Source organism: Manihot esculenta, chromosome 14 (assembly GCF_001659605.2).
Source record: "Manihot esculenta cultivar AM560-2 chromosome 14, M.esculenta_v8, whole genome shotgun sequence".
Lineage (NCBI taxonomy): Eukaryota > Viridiplantae > Streptophyta > Magnoliopsida > Malpighiales > Euphorbiaceae > Manihot > Manihot esculenta.
The window spans coordinates 16,198,663-16,218,818 of record NC_035174.2 but is presented as its reverse complement, the minus strand read 5'-3'; the positions used below and the strand labels follow the sequence as shown (position 1 = coordinate 16,218,818).

The 20,156-nt window shown below is 33.0% G+C and overlaps 2 protein-coding genes and 1 long non-coding RNA gene across 3 annotated transcripts; 2 read left to right on the top strand and 1 right to left on the bottom strand.

The window, feature by feature from the left end:
* The first annotated feature begins 878 nt into the window (after positions 1-878).
* Positions 879-3,418, top strand: LOC110631107 (EG45-like domain containing protein). Its single transcript, XM_021778824.2, has 3 exons — positions 879-1,065; positions 1,786-2,062; positions 3,211-3,418. Exons 1-3 carry the CDS (start codon positions 936-938, stop codon positions 3,215-3,217), a joined length of 414 nt encoding a protein of 137 aa, XP_021634516.1. The 5' UTR covers positions 879-935; the 3' UTR covers positions 3,218-3,418.
* Positions 3,419-3,511: 93 nt separating this feature from the next.
* On the bottom strand, positions 3,512-4,375 carry LOC110631108. Its single transcript, XR_002490460.2, has 2 exons — positions 3,825-4,375; positions 3,512-3,707 (listed from the first exon to the last, which is right to left on the bottom strand). It is a non-coding gene; the product is annotated as an uncharacterized LOC110631108 (long non-coding RNA).
* A 3,094-nt stretch (positions 4,376-7,469) lies between these two features.
* LOC110600531 (EG45-like domain containing protein) lies at positions 7,470-8,467 on the top strand. Its single transcript, XM_043950167.1, is given in 3 exon segments — positions 7,470-7,619; positions 8,108-8,148; positions 8,151-8,467. Coding segments are annotated over 3 exon segments (414 nt in total). The 5' UTR covers positions 7,470-7,489; the 3' UTR covers positions 8,394-8,467.
* Positions 8,468-20,156: the final 11,689 nt, after the last annotated feature.

Genomic DNA, 20,156 nt, shown 5'->3' with positions numbered 1-20,156 from the left:
AAAACCAGCAATAACTCAATAATAGAATTGGTCCACGATAAGAGGGTCCATAATGCCAAATTCTCGCAGCACTAGAGTCCTCGTTGATGGATACACTTCACATGAAAAGACTCTTCAGTCTACGCTGCGCCTGAAAGTTTCTTCTCGCCATGAATGAGCCTGGAAATTGCTTGAAAGACTCTTCAGTCTACACGTTAGGCTGGAAATTTTCCCATTTAGCCTCCGTGAAAATCAGTAGCCAAACTTGACTAAAATATTTGCGGAGCGAATTAGCTAAAGTAATTATTCAATAAACTTTATAATTTATAATTATATATATTCATAAGTAAAAAGATACATAATATCTTTCTAAAATTTTTTATAATTTAATAATATAAAATCAATTAAAAAATAATATAAAATAAATAGTCACATATTTTTATTTAAAGTATTACTCTTTATTTAAAATATTACTCTTTATTTTTTCACAAATTTAAAATCTTTAATAATTGAATCAGAACTGAAATTTTTAGTTATTTTTTTATATATATAAACTACTATTAGACAATCTAGTTGATCATCTTCGTTACTGAAAATAATCACTTTTTATAAATAAATCAGTTTAGACTTTTTTATTTGTAAAAAATAATTTATATTTAGAAGATAAAAGAACATGAATAAATTCTTACAGTGGTGTATAAAATTTTTATCCAATCAAAATAATATTCTTTATTAATATTCTTGAGTGTTTTAAATATTAAAAATATTTTTTTGAAATAAATAAAACTTTAAAAATAATTAGTGCAACGTGGGAAAAGGGATTTTTCCTTTATGACTAAAATGGATAGACGGACTCAATTGTTGCCTTGGAGTGAGTTATATATAAATGGGGAGGTATTAGGAGTGAATTTGCAGCAGGAGATTGAATTAAGAAAAAAATACTTGAAAAGAGAGAAATGGGGATTGTGAAGAGAGTTGTTGTAATGGTAGCCATGGTTTCATGCCTTGCCTCTGTTGCTCTCGCTGCGCAAGGGATTGCCGTTTGGTATCCAAACAAATCTGGTCCTGGCAAACCTCCTTATACTCGTAAGTCCATATCCAATATCTCTTTTCATATTTATATATATATATTAATAACATAGAAAATATTTTTATCATAGTTATGAAGCTGTAACTTTTCAGAGGTTTGATCCCTAATTCTGATATTATACTTATTGGAATGAGTAATTCAATAGTTTTTTTTTTAAGTGAAATTAAATATTTGATTGTAGTATATAAAGCAAATAATCTTTTTAATAAATTGATTCGGTAAAAATAAGACTCATAAAAAATATTTTTTATTGCCTCTTAATTAGGAATATATTTTCTCTAAAATAAAATGAATATTAAATTTTTATTTTCTCAATTAAAATCAGCTCTAAATCAAATAATAAATTAAAATATTAAAAAATAAAATTACATTACATATGTGCCTCTTTTAATTGCAAATATTTATTTAATGATAAAAATAAAGTAAAAAACAACAATGAAATTTACGTATAAATTATGAGAAAGTAATTGATAAAGTATAAATTATTAAATTTTAAAATATATATTTAGAATTCAAGAATTATATTAAAAGAATGCGACTCTTCATATTTAGCCTAAAATATATATTCTTTTGTAAGAACATATTTTTTTGTAAATTTATATTCTTTAAGATTATATCTTTTATGAAATTAAATTGATTTACACAGGTGATCCATTTCAATTTTTAACTATTTTCTATCACGAACTGATAAAGACGATGTTTTGGTTTTGTGGCAGCTTCAAAGTGCTATGGGAATCAAAATAATGGAGCAATGATTGCAGGTGTAAGTGATGCACTGTGGAATAATGGAGCAGCATGTGGAAGAAGGTATAGAGTGAGATGCATAGGAGGGGCAAACCTCGCACCCCATCCTTGCAAACAAGGTACCAGCGTCGTAGTTAAGGTCGTGGATTATTGCAGTCGAGGCTGCCAAGGAGAAATTAATCTCTCTAGAGATGCCTTTGCTCAAATTGCTGATCCTGAAGCCGGCATTGTTAAAGTTCAATATGATCAGTAAGCCCAACTCCTCCTTTCCTTTCGAATTATTTAACTCTACCACATTGATTTTCTCAAATTATTTAATTCAATGTAAAAATATATTAAAAAACGAATTAAATTAATTTTTCACTGTAAAAATATTTTAATTGAATTACAAAAACTTTTTATGTAATGTTATTATTAACAAGTTGGTATTTATATATTTATAAATTTAATAAAATATTTTTAATTTTATTGTTTAAAATATTTTCACCCTTATTATTAAAAGGGATATTTTATTTTATTTTTTCAAAAATAAATGGATGAAAGTGTTAATAATGATAAAATTGAGGGATTAAATAATAATTTACTTGAAAATTGATAGATAGAAGAAAAAAAATGAAATATACTTAGAAAAATGTGTTATTACCTAAATGGTTTAATTAATAAAATAATTTTTAAAAACGTTTTAATTAGTTTCTCAACATAAAATTTTTTCATACACCCGAATATATATATTCATCTAATATAATTTTATTACGTAATTTAAAATTAAAAAAAATTATCTAAAATATAATGATATCCCACATTAATTTGAAATTTTAACTTTTAATTGATTAAATGTATAAATTAACTTGTAGATCTGATCGTGTAAAAATTTTATAAAATTAGCATGTTAGCAATACTTTGAAAGATTTGTGTAAATCATCAAAAGATTTTTTTTAGGTGAATTGTAAGTGATATATTAATAAGTATGGAAGGAATTTTTTTTTTTTTTTTTTCTTGTGAGTGGTGCCATTACCCTTGCTTTTTTTATTTTTGGTGGAGTTACAATAAATAAATTTCGGTTAAAATATTAATTTTAAAATTTTAAATAATCAAATTAATCTAAAAGATGTCCATTTCGGTTTGAGGCATAATTGTCATTTAGATTCAATTCCTTATTGAAATTATTTCTTGCTAATTAAACTATTTATCAATTATTTGAATCAAATGAATTTAATAATCAAGTCAAAATTTGCCACATCTATATATTGAAGATTTATTATTTATTATCCCCATATTCAATAAATTTTAATTTAATTTAATTTAATAATAATGTGTGAAAATTATTTTATCTAGCTTATAAATTCTTTCTTGTTTAAAACAATTTGTTTAATTTGTGTTCCAACTCTAATATGCAGGGTTTGAAGGTTCAGTGTTGAAAGAAGACGTTTAGAAGGAAAGCTACATAAGTACCATAAAATAAGAACCGAATGATCATTAAGTTTGTCTATTGTCAAACTCATATTGATATAATTATTCTCTCTTTCGACTTTTATTATATATTGACCTTGCTATATAATTAAAAAACATATATTTTTATTATTAAAAGTATGATTTATTTTGTTATTTTTTAATTTATTTTTCATGCAGCTCTCAACTAAAAGTGTGGAGTGATAAAAGGCTTAGTTTTTTTCTTTTTAACATGCAAGTTGGATTGCATTAAAAGCTTAAAAACACAGTTGATTATAGATCTAAAACTGGCCTAAAAATAAAAATAAAAAAGCTCACGTTCTAGCCCAAAGCCCAATCATAACCCAACCCAGTTCACGATGGTTCTAGAACAATCCACCGATTTGTCCCTCCACCGTCTCTTTCCGCTCCTCAGCACTGACATGCAACAAACTAGAAAAGAACGCTAGCCACCATGAAAGGCAAGCCAACGAAGCCAACAAAGCAAAATGAAAATACAATCCCGAAAGACAAAAAATTGGAAAGGTAGGAAAGAAAGCAAAGCAACCAAACAAACACCCACCTAACCATGAGGGGGGCTTGACAGGACCAGAATCGCCGCCCACTAAAAGCTAAAGAAAAGAACTGATGCCATGACGTTTCAGTCTCAGGTAGCCATAGAGCCGTAGTAAGGAGACAGCTTCGCACTCTAGCGCCGATGAAATCCACCGATTCATATCATTCACGATAACAATCGGTCGAATAGAAGATCTGAAGCATAGAAATGGAACCACACTCAACCATACACATCCGAAACACAACAAAATTGAATCCCAGCTAAACACCTCACTGAAGACAACCAAAATCAAAACCCTAAACTATACACAAATCATAATAGAAAACTTGTCGAGGTCGAACAAGTCACTGCCATGGCCAGGGTCAATATTCCTCTGCCGATGGGCAGAGGAACCCCAACCCTGAAACCCCCTCTGTCCGTGTTCTCACTTTCGCTTTTTCTCGCTTTCCTTTCTATCGCTTTCTCTCTCTTACGTTTGGTGCTTCTTACAATAACGAAGGAACTAGAAAAATAAAAGGCTTAGTTACTGTTTGGGTTCTTAATTTTTTGAATTTAAACTCCACTAGAAATTTGTTATATTAAAAATAAAAAAGTCAAAATTTACTAATCGATCCTGATTTTTAAAAATTCTGACATTTTAAAAATTTTATTAATTACTGTCCTATTAATTTTAATTTTTAAATATTATAAAAAAATTTAAAATATTTTTAATATAAAAAATTAATTAATAATTTTTTTTAAATTATAAAGATTAAATATTAAAATATTTAATAATAAAAATTAGTAAAAAATTAATTATAAAATTTTTTAAAATATTATAAATATTTTATTTTATTTTTTAAAATTAAAAATTATTAAATAAAATTTTTTATATTATAAATACTAAATAATATTATAAATAAAAATAAAATTATATTCTCACAAGTTTAATCTGACAAGTGTATTAGAATAAATTTGGTAGTTCTCATATTTTTCTACTCTCCTAAATCTTGATTTCCAATTGTATTCAATATTTTTATTTTAATTTTATATAATAAAATTAAATTTTTTAAAAGTTAATAATAAATTGCAATATAATTATTAATAAAACATATAACCATTTAATTAAAAATTAAATATATTTTATATTTATTTTATATAATATTATATATATTATATTAAATAAATTTTTATTACAAATAACTTTTTATTATATAAAATATCACATATAAATAATATACATTAAAATATTTTATTAATATTTATATTCATATATATTTTTTATATTTGAAAAACTTTAATTTTATTAATAATATTATAAATAAAATAAAATAGTATATGTTTTAAATTGTGAAGTTTTATTATTTTTTATATTTTAAGTTTTTTTAATATTATTATATGAAAGTGAAAATAAAGAGTAAATAATAATTTTAATAAAAAATAATATTATTATAATAAAAATATATATTTAAAATTTATTTTATTATTTAAATAATTTTATAAATTATATTATAATTTATTATTAATTTATATAAATTAATTTTTTTTGAAAGCTTATATAAATTCAATTTATTCATTTTATCAATAATTATGTCAAATTGAAAGAATTTGTATAAATATTTAAATTTTTTTTACAATAACAAAAAAAACTATTACTTGAAAACCACTGAAAAAAATGGGCCCAAGCCTAAAACCCATTGAACCCTAGAAACAGATAAAGGAACAAATGTGTCTTGCAAGACTCCATAGACTTAGAAAACAACACAGAAGCATCCTTAAAAAAATATCATCATAGAAGCAAAATGTCTTTGCTAAAGAGAGAATAGTAAATTAAACTACTACTAAAGCAAGGTTAATCGGTGACTTATTCACGGTGATTCTATTAAAGTAAAAGTTTTTAATACGTTATTATAATTTTTACCATTCAATAATTAATCTAGTTTAAAAAATAGATTATAATATAAAAAATTTTTATTTATTACAAGTAGAATTCACATGATATGATATTTTGTGTCATTAATAAAGTTTATATGACATTTCCACAAAATGCATTTGTATAGATTTAACTTATGATAGAAATAACACATTGTCTTAAATTAATTTCAATTTTAAATAAAATTACATTTGAAAAGCAAACGTTTCTAACGGTTTAGATTTTTTTTAAAAAAATTATAAATAAAACTAACAATAACTGAATAATAGAATTGGTCTATAACATTAATAAGAGGGTCCATAATGCTAAATTCTTGCAGAGACAGAGTCCTCATTAATGGATACACTTCAAAGGGAAGGACTCTTCAGTCTACGCCGTGTCTGGAAATTGTTTCTTGCCATGAATGTGCCAGGAAATTGCTTGAAAGACTCTGCAGTCTACGCTGTTAGGTTAGAAATTTTAGTATTTCGTTTCTTTTCTTTTACGAAAAATAAAAATTATATATGTTTTTTATGTTCTCTAATATTTTGAATGCTTTAAAGAATTATCAATGAATAAAAGTATTATATATAAACTTATGAATATATTTAATTTGTAATTAAAATTAAATACAGCTGGGAGAATAAGTTTGATATGCAGTAATTAATTTTAAATTTTACGACAGATTTAGGCCGAATCTAACTTTTGCTATTAACTTCCGATAAAAATTTATGATAACTTTCAAAAAAAAATTTGAAATTTCCGATTTTCAAAAGTATAACAAGAATTATGGGTTTGTTATAAAATTCAAGGTGGAAATTTTATCGTTCAAAAAGTCAATTTTATGTTTTGATTATTTTTGAAATATTTTTATAATTTTACGTATTATAATTTTTTTCCTATTATAAATAGATTTATTTAATTAGTTAAGACTCACTTTTTAATTTTTAAAAAATTTCAATAAAATTTTTTTCGACTTTTAACCTATCATTTTTTTTTATATTATCTTAAGCAAACCACATTGGTTAAAAATTCGTACGAAATCCTTTATCAAAATTTTTCTCTTTTAAATATATAATTTTCATAAAAAATATTTTTCATAGAATTATTTTCACAAAAAATTATTTTATATAAGTTATTTTTTATAGAAAGAGTGAACTTTAATTTCCTGTATTTATAAAAAAAATAATAATAATTTATATTTAAAAATTATTTTATTTGAAAAACATTTCACATGATAAATATTTTTTACAGAAAATATATTTTTTTTAAAAAAAACTTATCTTAAATTGTTTGTGTAATGTTAGAAATAAAGGATGTTAATAAACTTTATATAGCATATATAAAATTCTTAAAATTCAAAAATAACTCTACTTTCCTTCTAATCTATAAAATATTTTTCTATTTACTAATATTTTTAAATATATTAAATATAAAAAAATATTGTATTAAAAAAAATTTCATCTAATGAATAGAGATTTTAGAAGTAATTAGTCTAACATGGGAAAAGGGGTTTGCTTTTTGACTAAAATGACTAGACGGACTCGATGGCCTTGGACTGAGTTATATATAAATAGAGAGGCAGTAGGTGCAGTGGCGGAGCCAGAAGCTTCCCTTTGGTAGGGCACCGGCTGTGCCACTGTGACACTTTCATCCCCCTTCAAAGCATTTTTCGATCGTCGGTACGGCATATGCCCCTTACTGTACCTTCCCTCCACCCCTGAGTAGGTGTCATTTTGCAGTAAAAGATTGAAATAAGAAACAAATTAGTTGAAGAGAAATGGGGATTGTGATGAGAATTGTTGTAATGGCAGCCATGGTTTTATGCCTTTCCTCTATTGCACTCGCTGCACAAGGGATTGCCGTTTGGTATAAAAATGAAGCTGGTCCTGGCAAACCTCCTTATACTCGTAAATCCATATATCTAATCTACATACATAAATACATTATTTTAAGACCAAATTATATTTTAATTTGATGTCTTCTGGTGTCTTTTAGCATTAAGAACTTCTATTTTATTTTGTTATAACAAATGCATGTATTTTTATACCGTTAATATTATAAATATAAAATATTAAAGGTATTAAATAATAGTTAATATGTTTTATTAAAGTATTTATAGATTTAGTTTAAAGGTAATTGCATCCAAATAAATATAAAAATTTATGTTTAAATGATCAATTTTCATATATATATATATATATATATATATATATATGTGATTTATTAGATGACATAATGTTAACATTATATAATGATATTAGACACATCGATGAGGTGTCATACCATATCAGTCTCATGAATGATGTGTGGGCATTTAGTATGCCACATCACCTTTAATTACTGATGTGACGCGGTATCAGGAACTAATAAAGGTGATGTTTTGGTTTTGTGGCAGCTTCAAAATGCAATGGGAATCAAGATAATGGCGCAATGGAGCAGCATGTGGGAAAAGTGATGCTCTGTGGAGTAATGGAGCAGCATGTGGGAAAAGTTACAGAGTGAGCTCCATAGCAGGGACAAACCTTGCACCCCACCCTTGCAAACAAGGCAGCAGCGTCGTAGTTAAAATTGTGAATTATTGCAGCCGAGGCTGCCAAGGAGAAATTAATCTCTCTAGAGATGCCTTTGCTCAAATTGCTGATCCTGATGCCAGAATTGTTAAAGTTCAATATGACCAGTGAGCCCAGCTCCTCCTTTGCTTTCAAATTATTTAACTCTACCAAATTAATTTTTTTTAAAAAAAAACCTGTTAAAAAACGAGTCGAATTGATTTTACACTTTAAAAATGTTGACTAAATTACAAGAACTTGTTTTGATAAAAAAAAGAAAAAAATTAAAAGTAATGTTATTATTAGTAAATTGGTATCTATATATTTATAAACTCATTAAAATATTGTTAATTTTTATTGTTTAAAACATTTTCACCCTTATTGAAAAGAATGTTTTATTCTATTTTAAAAAAATAAATAAATAAAAGTGTTAATAATGATAAAATTGAGGGATTACATAATAATTTACTTGAGAATAGAGGAGTAGAAAAGAATGTTTTATTCTATTTTATGATATTTTTAATTTATTTTTTATATAGCTATTAATTAAACTCTAAATCTTTATAAAATTAATTAAATTATTATCATTCAACTTTATTAATTTATAAAAATTCATACTGCAATTAATAAAATTTAGAATATGAGTGATTAATTTTACTTTTTTTTCAATAAATTTTTAATATTACCAATTAGCAGGTCATAACCATTAATTGGATATATAAATTAATTAAACATAACCTATTAATATAAATAAATAAATAAATACATGTTGTAATTCCTTAAATCTTCAACATTTATTAAGCAGTACATAAATTTGTATAATATTTTTAAAATTTAGATATATTCAACATTTTAATTTTAATTTTATATAATAAAGTCAAATCTCAAACAAAATTAAATTATATATAAAAAAATTAATAATAAATTATAATATAATTATTAATAAAATATATAACCATTTAATTTAAATTTTATATTAAAATTGAATATAGTTTATATTTATTTTATGTAATATTATATATATTATATTGAATAAATATTTATTATAAATAAATTTCTATTATATAAACATCATATATAAATAATATACATTACTAAATATTTATATTTAATATTACAAGTTATGTGTATATTTTTTATATTTAAAAAATTGTACTTTTTATTAATAATATTTTAAATAAAATAGAATATTATATATTTTAAATTATAAAATTTTATTATTTTTTATATTTTAAATTTTTTTAAACATTTACTCTATTATATAAAAATAAAAATAAATAATAAATAATAATATTAATAAAAATGATATTATTATAATAAAAATATATATTTAAAGGTTTTATTCTTGAAGAAAAATCGAGAATCAAATAAATAGAATTCGAGACCTTTTAATTTTAATCAGATGTATTTATTAACAGATTAAATTTATGAATTTAATTATTTTATTATTTAAATAAAATTTTTATAAATTATATTATAATTTATTATTAATTATATAAATTTAATTTAGTCATTTTAGTAAATTAAACTAGTATCAAAGATGAATCAGTGACCTACTCTGCGTGTTATAAACGGTGATCTTATTCCAATAATAGCTTTCGATTCGCTGTTATAATTTTCACCGTTTAATAATTAATCTGATTTCAAGTTCAAGATAAAGAAATAACAAATTATATCAAAAGATGCTGTGAATAAAGCAATGGACAATAATTTAAAAAAGTAATAAAAATAAAAATAAAATGTATATAAAAAAGAAACTCCTTTGCATGGGATGGATATGGAGAGATTGATCCGCCAGTTGCCAAGCCTATTTTAACAAATGTAGAGGAGAAGATTAACGCAGAGAGAAAAGGAGAGTGGCATGTGTAGTCACATCCCAATTGTTGTGATGATTATTATTCAGATGAAAAGCTGAACACTAAAAGATCCTAGCTGCCTCCTTGCATTTTAAATCCTCACGCGTTAACTTCACCGTTTGTTACTCACTTTCCAATTTATATATATATATATATTTATTTATTTTCCAAACATGAAATAAAAAACTTTATTTTCTTTCCTTTTTCTTTAATTGAATCACATCTATTTTTTTATATTAAATTAATTTGTAATATACTAAACTAATTTCTAACTGATTGATAACTCTAATAATCGAATAAATAATTCGATCTTTAATAATAATTTATAATAAATTATTTAAATCAAATTATTTAATTTATTAATATAAATGACTGCTTATATTATTTATTATGAAAAAAATATATAAATTGTTAATTTATATTCAAAGAAAAATATAATAATTTTTAATTTATTACTATTGACTTAATATACGTAGCAGCCATCTACAACTGTAGCTTAAATTAATTAACCAATCATCTGTTTGGCAGGAAATATCCAAGAAACCCTATATCTCCTACTTCAACTTATGCCACGTAAACGTAACTAGCACTCTGTTTGTACTGTACTCTTTCCCCATTTGTCATCACATGCAAACTAGCTCTGCTCTCCAAACTCTCAATAAAACGAAACCGTATTAAATATTCTTTTTTAAGAAAAATAAAAAAATATATATTTTTGATTTGTGCATTTTGATAATATCAAACAAAAAATAATTTCTTCTAATTTCTCATTATTTTTTACTATTTATATATCAATTTTTTAAAATTTCTATATATGTTTGATGATCGCTGGATTTCTTCACCCCGGTATAAAGGCCAGGCCCATGAAAACAGTCCATGATCCGAAGGCTTCAATATTCCCCTCGAGAGCCAGGTCCAGCCCGCTCAGTCATAGGGCCGGACTCCGCCTAGACTCCTCAATCAAACCGGTCCAAACCTCTCGGCCCAGTAATCAGGCCCTCACCAGGCTCAACTTCAGCCCTACCATTCAACCCAGCCCGGAAAGGGGAAAATGACCAAGATGCCCCGCTGGTAGGTCCTTCCGCATGCGTATCAGAGGAGAATCATACGTATCAGAAGAGAATTAATGGCCGTTACGCATGGAGCAGGCGCCTGACACATCCGTACATACGGAGCTAGGCGACAGAAGACAGCTAGCATTGTGGCAGAGAGACAGATATATATATCACGGTAGAGGCCACGCAGAGGGTTCTCTCTTCTTCTTCTTTCTCCTTCCTGGACACCATTTTTATTCTTTCTGTAACCCTTGCCTAAATATACTACTCTGAGCCATAAAATCTGACTTGAGCGTCGGAGGGCCTCTGCCGGGGCACCCCCGGTAGGCCCCTGACCATTCTTTCTTATTTTACAGATCCTTTCACCAGGTAGAATATGGAGAGACCCATCAGGGAGCCCAACAAGAAAGGACCCAGAAGAAAACCAGATCTATCATGGACCAGGAAGAGGAAAATATTTATCAAATGGCGCCGTCTGTGGGAAACGAAGGAGATCTTTTCATCACCGGAGTTTTCACTTTCAAAACCCACTGAGATCCACAATGGCAAACCACCAAGAAAATAACCTTAACGTCATTCCAAATAATCTGAGCTCTGCCCAAGAGGGGCAACGGTTCTTATTTTCCAGTCCTACAACTCCAAACAACCAATCACCCATTCCTTTTAACCCCTCGCCGAGCTTGGCTGGGAATGTGCCCTCCACGAAAGAGATTTTACTATCTCAAAAGTTTTCAGATCCACCCATTGAGATCCACATAAGGTACGAAAGTTTGAGCAGATAACCCAGCTGAAAAGAAAGGTTCATTGTGCTAAAGAATATTTTGATGGTCTTTCAGATAATTTATTTTAATATTTATTAGATTTTATTACGGCTGATTTTTTTCTTTGAAGTTTGGTGAATATTTTCTGTAAAAGAAAAAAAAAAGGGTGAGGAATATATGTATTGTTGAAATTCTGAGGTCCGCTATATATATATATATATATAAAAAAAAATTCTAAGGTCCGCTGTATATATATATATAAAAAAAAAAAAAAAGAGAGAAGAAGAAGGTGAGAGAAAGAGAAGAGGAGTCCGTGAGAAAAAAGGAGGTCGGAGCCGTGTTTAGCAAGACAGAAAGGAACTCAGCAAATCCGACGACCACAGCGATAGATTGCTCGTTGAGGTCGGATCCATGTTCGAAACTAGATTCGTGGTCGAGGTTGGAGTCGCATTTCAGGACAGATGGAAAGCATCGGGGCGACAGGGAGACAATACAAAAAAGAAAGCTTACACGAAAAAGAAAGCTGGAGATTTACAGTAACCCAGCTGAAAAGAAAGACCCAGCTGATGTAAGAATATCTTGACAGTCTCTTAATCTTCATTTTCCTACCCTCGTTATTTATTTTAACATTTATTAAATATTATTACTACTAACTTTTTCTTTGAGATCTGACGAGGTGAAACTTCAGATCGAAGTGCTTGCCTGTAAGTATAAATTTTAATTTTTTCTGTAAAAAGAAAAAAAGAATGCATAATATACATATTTGTTGAGATTGTGAGGTCGGCCGTATATATATTGTAAGGGTTAGATGGGCAGGTTGGCTGTAAGATTCCAAGTTAAAATAAAAAATAATAATAATAATAAATAAATAAATAAATAAAAATAATATATATATATATATATATATATGTAGAAATAGCAGGAGTGGAAAGAGCTCGAGCTGCCAAAGACGCACCGACCTGAGGAGGAAGTTGCTGGTCTGGTCAAGACCCGACAAATGAGGCCGGAGCGACGTGGAAATGGACCAGATAGACAGACATGATGGTGCTAAAGGCGCGCCGACCTGATGAAGAAGTCGCTGGTCTGGTCAAGCTCCAACAAGTGAGGTCGTCGCGACACCGAACTGGACCAGATATGAAGGCATGATGGAGCTGACACCACGTATGCAAGGAAGAAACCACAACCTTCAAGAATTAAAGCAGGCACCACCACCAGATGATCAACTTTTGAGTGGGAAGGCTCCAGCAGATCAAACTCAACAGGTCGGAAGAAGAAGTCGGTCTCGCATTTTGAGTCGGATGGCCAGACTGTCCTCAAGATAAGTGGAGGTCGGACCCGAGCTCGGAGTTATCTTTGAGTCCGAGCTCAAGAGCAGGACTGAAAGGAACTCAAGAAATCCAGCAATTACAGTATTATTATAAGTCGAGGTCGGACCCGAGCTCGGAGTTAGATTTGTGTTCGAGGTCGGAGCATGCTTGAGCTCGGACTCGCGATTCAGATCGGAGGGAACGATGTTGTTGATGTTGGCCAGCTTGAAGACATGCAATTTTCAAACTTGAATTTAGCGAAGTACGATGGCCTGACTGAGCAGGTCGGCCAAGTCGACAACGTGGAATTCCTCAAATCCAAGATCAATTTGTTCATGGGTTGGAGTCCGTTGCTCCCAAGGGCGTATTGTTTCATTGGAATTGACAGAATCAAATCTGTGTGGCTCTGTTTCACCTCAGATTTCCAGGCTTGTGTGGTGGCGTCACTCCCTTGCGTTTTCATGGCTTGTCTTTGTCAGGGAATGCCTTCTCTTGATGATCACCAGCTCCTATCGATCCATCAATCGAACTGGGTGGCCACTTCTTTGGGAGTCCGTAGTGTTTGTTTGTTGGGTCAAATGAGGCGTATCTCTCTGCGGGAGGAGGCTTGTTAATTGGTGGCTTGTATTGGGTAAGAGAGTGAGTAGTGAGTAACACCACTGCAAGAAACAACACCAGCAAGTATTTGGGAGGCAGTTTAATGCTCTCGGGAACTAAACAGAAAAAGGAAAAGGAGATGAGGAAGGAGAATCGCACCTGTTGAAGAAGCTTTTTCTGGGGCTGTTGACAATCAAAAAGTTGTCCCCCTAAAAGTGAAATCACCTTAAAGTGGGGGCCCACAAAAGTGAAACCTGTCTCTAGTGGGGAGGAACAAAATAATAAATTGCAAGCTGATAATGCCTTTGCTGGTCATTCTACAAATGAGGCAGGCACTGAGACTTCATCTCATGAAAAGACTTGTGTTGGTGGAATTATCAACTCTGCCCCACAGGAAGACTGCTTTTTTTTTTTTTGTTGGAGATAGGAATCTTGAATCAACAATAGTAAGTGGAACAACAACCCCCAGAAGGTCCACTCAGGGCTTGCACAGTAGAGCTGATCATCGTGGTAAAGGAAGATTTAGTACTCAAGAAGTTGATGGCTGGTGGAAAAAATCTCAAGTTGCATATCAACAATGTACAGTGTCAACTGCACATTATGAAATTTCTTCCGTTCATGGGTAAGCCCATAGTTCAGTGGAGGCTCTCAGAATTTTGTATTGCATCCTTCACTGAAGGATGAGGGATAATCACGCCAATTGACTATTGAAATAAGGTACACATAACTTGCCACGTGTCATTAGCATAATTATTGTTGAAAAATTTATGCTACAGTTACTAAAATCGTATTTTGCTGTGTATATTTATTATCTTGCTTCAGAATTTCAAGAATGCCTTTAGTTATTGGCAGTTATTTTTAAGTAAATATTATTGAATACAAATGATTTCGTAGTCTATTAAGAGGCAGGCTTCGCATGTAAATAATAAGATTAAGTTTAATTAAAATAAAACTCTATGAGTTTAGATATCATGATAATAGCTTGCATTTTATAGATCGAAAAGTCTTGAAGAAATTTACACAGGCAAAATATTGTTTATTGCATCTCTAAAACTGCATGGGTTAACGTTGCAAGAGTTAATACTTGCATTTGTTCATCTGAAGTATGAAACTAAGTGACACGTGCGGCATATTATTTATTGTTAAATATTATTGAATTAACAACGAGCATCCTCGTTATATGTGCTCTGTGTAAGTTCTTATTTTGCAGAAAAATCCTGAATCTTTCAGAAAGACCCCTTGAAAAAAAACAAGACCTCAATTAGGCACAAAGCCAGTTGAGATGACGAAGCGACAATAAGGCCACTGAGCCCGAATCTTGTGCAAAACCTCAAGGAGGAACAAAAAACTGCCGGCGGGGCCCCGAGGTCACCCCGGAACGGCCGGCGAGGATCTTAAAGATGCCTCCCAGAGCATGAAGACCGGGATCCCCTAGAACTCCCGGGAAAACAAAACAAAAAACTGCCGGCGGGCCCCGAGGTCACCCCGGAACGGCCGGCGAGGATCTTAAAGATGCCTCCCGGAGCATGAAGACCGGGATCCCCTAGAACTCCCGGGAAAACAAAGAAGACCGGAATCCCCTAGAACTCCCGGGAAAACAAAACAAAAAACTGCCGGCGGGCCCCGAGGTCACCCCGGAACGGCCGGCGAGGATCTTAAAGATGCCTCCCGGAGCATGAAGACCGGGATTCCCTAGAACTCCCGGGAAAACAAAGAAGACCGGGATCCCCTAGAACTCCCGGGAGAACAAAATAAAAACGGCCGATAAGGATCTTAAAAGACCTCCCGGAGAATAAAGACCAGGGTCCCCAAGATGTCCTGGCAAAAGAAGACCTCAATAAGGTCTTGACAAGAGAAGACCTCACTGAGTCTTGACAAAGGAAGACCTCAATAAGGTCTTGACAAAAGAAGACCTCACTGAGGTCCTAGCAAAGGAAGACCTCAATAAGGTCTTGACAAGAGAAGACCTCAATGAGGTCTTGACAAAGGAAGACCTCAATAAGGTCTTGACAAAGGAAGACCTCAATAAGGTCTTGACAAAAGAAGACCTCACTGAGGTCCTAGCAAAGGAAGACCTCAATAAGGTCTTGACAAAAGAAGACCTCACTGGGGTCCTAGCAAAGGAAGACCTCAATAAGGTCTTGACAAGAGAAGACCTCAATGAGGTCTTGACAAGAGAAGACCTCAATAAGGTCTTGACAAAAGAAGACCTCACTGAGGTCCTAGCAAAGGAAGACCTCAATAAGGTCTTGACAAGGAAGACCTCAATAAGGTCTTGACAAAGGAAGACCTCAATAAGGTCTTGACAAAAGAAGACCTCACTGAGGTCCTAGCAAAGGAAGACCTCAATAAGGTCTTGATAAAAGAAGACCTCACTGGGGTCCTAGCAAAGGAAGACCTCAATGAGGTCTTGACAAGAGAAGACCTCAATGAGGTCTTGACAAGAGAAGACCTCAATAAGGTCTTGACAAAAGAAGACCTCACTGAGGTCCTAGCAAAGGAAGACCTCAATAAGGTCTTGACAAGGAAGACCTCAATAAGGTCTTGATAAAGGAAGACCTCAATAAGGTCTTGACAAAAGAAGACCTCACTGAGGTCCTAACAAAGGAAGACGCCAATAAGGTCTTGACAAGGAAGACCTCAATAAGGTCTTGACAAAGGAAGACCTCAATAAGGTCTTGACAAGAGAAGACCTCAATGAGGTCTTGACAAGAGAAGACCTCAATGAGGTCTTGACAAGAGAAGACCTCAATAAGGTCTTGACAAAAGAAGACCTCACTGAGGTCTTAGCAAAGGAAGACCTCAATAAGGTCTTGACAAGGAAGACCTCAATAAGGTCTTGACAAAGGAAGACCTCAATAAGGTCTTGACAAAAGAAGACCTCACTGAGGTCCTAGCAAAGGAAGACGCCAATAAGGTCTTGACAAGGAAGACCTCAATAAGGTCTTGACAAAGGAAGACCTCAATAAGGTCTTGACAAGAGAAGACCTCAATGAGGTCTTGACAAGAGAAGACCTCAATGAGGTCTTGACAAGAGAAGACCTCAATAAGGTCTTGATAAAAGAAGACCTCACTGAGGTCTCTGTAACGACCCGGAAATCCGACCCGTTACCGGCGCTAGGATCCAGATCGGCTTAAGGCCGCCGGGACCCGTAGCAAGCCAAACATACCTCCTGTAACCTGTAATATCCCATACATGATCAACATACATAAAGCTGTAAACCCTTTTTTTTTTTTTTCTTTCTTTTTTTCCAAGCTTAACCTGAACATGTGCACATCAATAACATAACCACCACTGGAGTCCTCATCAAATGCTCCAATGGGGTATTTCATCATTCGATAAGCTTGGACTATCAAATACATCATAAAAACATTTCTATAGATCATGTGCCAAGGGGATAACCATAAACATAGGGTCAAGCACATACTAATCCTCAATCATCATCATCCTTACATATCATAACTATACATTACTCATTCATTACATTACATGTTCATGTCCACTACTATCTGTTACAACATACAAGGCTTGACTTCACTCTAGCCGACTTCTTGATCTATCCTGTACCTGCAACTTTGGGGATAAAGGGAGTGGGGTGAGCTACTAGAGCCCAGTGAGCAGAAACTAAAAACATTTGTTTTAATTCCTCCATTTTTAGGTATATTATTATTCATTTTATTATTGTTATTATCATTTAACTTTTTCTTTCTTATTCATGCTTTCATGTATGCGTCATAACACAAACATTTCACAACAAGGATGAACTTGTCACCATTCAGCCCCAATCTTTCTTACTCATACATGCCGGGGGCGTAGAACCGTAGCAGGCACACCCGGACTTTCATAGTCAGTCATAGTGCCAGGGGCGTAGAGCCGTAGCAGGCACACCTGGACTCACATAGGCTATCATAACATACAAGGGCTAATGGATCATTCAACATTCATCCACATCAACAACAAAGTATGCAATGCAACATATTCGTGAATTCTAATGCATACAACCTAATATTGCATAGCATAATGATGCATGGGCAATGCTTTATGATTCATTCATTTATTCCTTTACTTTAAAGCTTAAGGAGTTGTTCCACTCACCTGGCAACTGAAGCTTTAACGGCGAACTCTGAACGACTATCTCACAACCGGGGGTCTCGGTCCCTCGGGTCCGAACCTACACAGGTGGACTCAAATGAGGCACCGAACATACATGAATATGACTCTAAAATACTCCCCAAAAACCCCCTAAAACCTCCCGAAAACATCACATGAAAACATACAAGAAATGGCTGAACAGGGCACTTTCGGCGGCAGGTTCGGCGGCCGAAAGTCCCTCTGCAGCCGAAAGTCATGCAGGTTCGGCGGCACTTTCGGCGGCCGAACCTCCCAGACAGAGACGAAACTTGAGTTTCGGGGGCAGGCTTCGGCAGCCGAAACTGCCTCCACAAGGGGGTTCGGCGGCCGAAAGTCACTTCGGCGGCCGAACCTGAGTTTCTGCCGAAGGGCAGAAACTTGGTTCCCTTGTGTCCAAAGCCTCCAAAATGCCTCAAAACATGCATAAACTTGTTTCTACACATGCATAAACATCACACATCACACCTAGGGGTCTCAAACTATAATATACCCCAACTACAACACTTCAAACCACACATTTCCAACATACATTGCTCAAATCACATCATGAACCCATAAACCTAACAACAAGCCTAAACATGCATTCTACCCCATCAACTTGCATAAAACTTTCATAAAACATAAAAGAAGCATAGATCGAAGCTTACCTCTTGAAGATCTAGAGGAAGAACGATCCTAGCTCGGAAAAATGGAGGGATTTAGCTCCAAGACTTCCAAGCTCCAAACTTGCTTGAAAACACTCAAAAACTTCTGTGGAACCTTAAAACTCAAAGAAAATAGTGGGGATTGAAGGAAAAACACAAGATTTGGGAGAGGGAGGTCGGAAGCTCGCTAAGGTCGAAAATGGGAGAAAACTCTCCCATTTCGGCTAAGTGCCCCTTTTATAGGTGGCTGGCCAGGCCACGTTCGGGGGCCGAAGGTGCCTCCGCATGCATGCAAGGTTCGGCGGCCGAACTTGGAGTTCGGCGGCCGAACCTGCATTTCCCTCACTCAAAACTTTCGGGCGCCTAAAGTCCCTCCGAAAGCATGCGTGTTCGGCGGCCGAACTTGACTTTCGGCGGCCGAACCTGGGTTTTCCTCCAAAGACTTTTCATGCAAAAAAACTCATTTAATTTCATGCTTAAAACCATTAAAATACATGAAAACACTTTATAAAATCATAGTTTTACCCTTCTAGAGGTTTCCGACATCCGAGGTCCCACCGGACGGTAGGGATCCCGATACCGGAGTCTAGCCGGGTATTACATTCTCCCCCCCTTAAGAACATTCGTCCCCGAATGTTCCTCAACTAACATACAAAGCATGGCATCAATCATAACATATAACATAGCATACAATATATCATACATGCAACACATAGAACAACTAACACTCACCTCAAAACAGATGGGGGTACTGCTGGAGCATAGACTCCCGTGTCTCCCAGGTGCATTCTTCAATATTGTGGTGGTTCCAAAGGACTTTCACCATCGGAATTTCCTTGTTCCTCAGCTTTCTGATCTGAGTGTCTAGGATCCGCACTGGCTGTTCTACATAGGTGAGATCCTCATGGATCTCCATATCAGGCTCACTAAGAACCTTACTCGGATCTGACACGTACTTCCGTAACAGAGAAACATGGAAAACCGGATGGATTCTCTCCATCGAAGCAGGCAAGTCTAGCTTGTACGACACATTACCGACCCTCTGAAGCACCTCGAAAGGACCGATGTACCGTGGAGCTAACTTACCCTTTTTCCCGAACCGAACCACTCCTTTCATAGGAGACACCTTGAGTAAAACCAAATCCCCCTCCTGAAACTCTAGCTGTCTTCTGCGGATATCTGCGTAACTCTTCTGCCGACTAGCAGCAGTCTTAATCCTCTCTCTGATTATGGGTACTACCCTGCTGGTAAGCTCTACTAACTCCGGACCCGCAAGAGTCCTCTCTCCTACTTCCTCCCAGCAGATAGGTGATCTGCACTTCCTTCCATACAAAGCTTCATATGGAGCCATCCCTATGCTAGCATGATAGCTGTTATTGTAGGCAAACTCCACCAAAGGTAGATGCTGCCTCCAAGAACCGCCAAAATCTAGCACACACATTCTGAGCATATCCTCTATTGTCTGGATGGTCCTCTCTGACTGTCCGTCTGTCTGTGGGTGGAAGGCAGTACTGAAGTCTAATCTGGTACCCATAGCGTTCTG

Coding starts and splice junctions, on each gene's coding strand:
- LOC110631107 (XM_021778824.2), top strand. CDS start 936: ATGGGGATTGTGAAGAGAGTTGTTGTAATGGTAGCCATGGTTTCATGC. Junction 1,066..1,785: donor TGGCAAACCTCCTTATACTC/GTAAGTCCATAT, acceptor GTTTTGTGGCAG/CTTCAAAGTGCTATGGGAAT.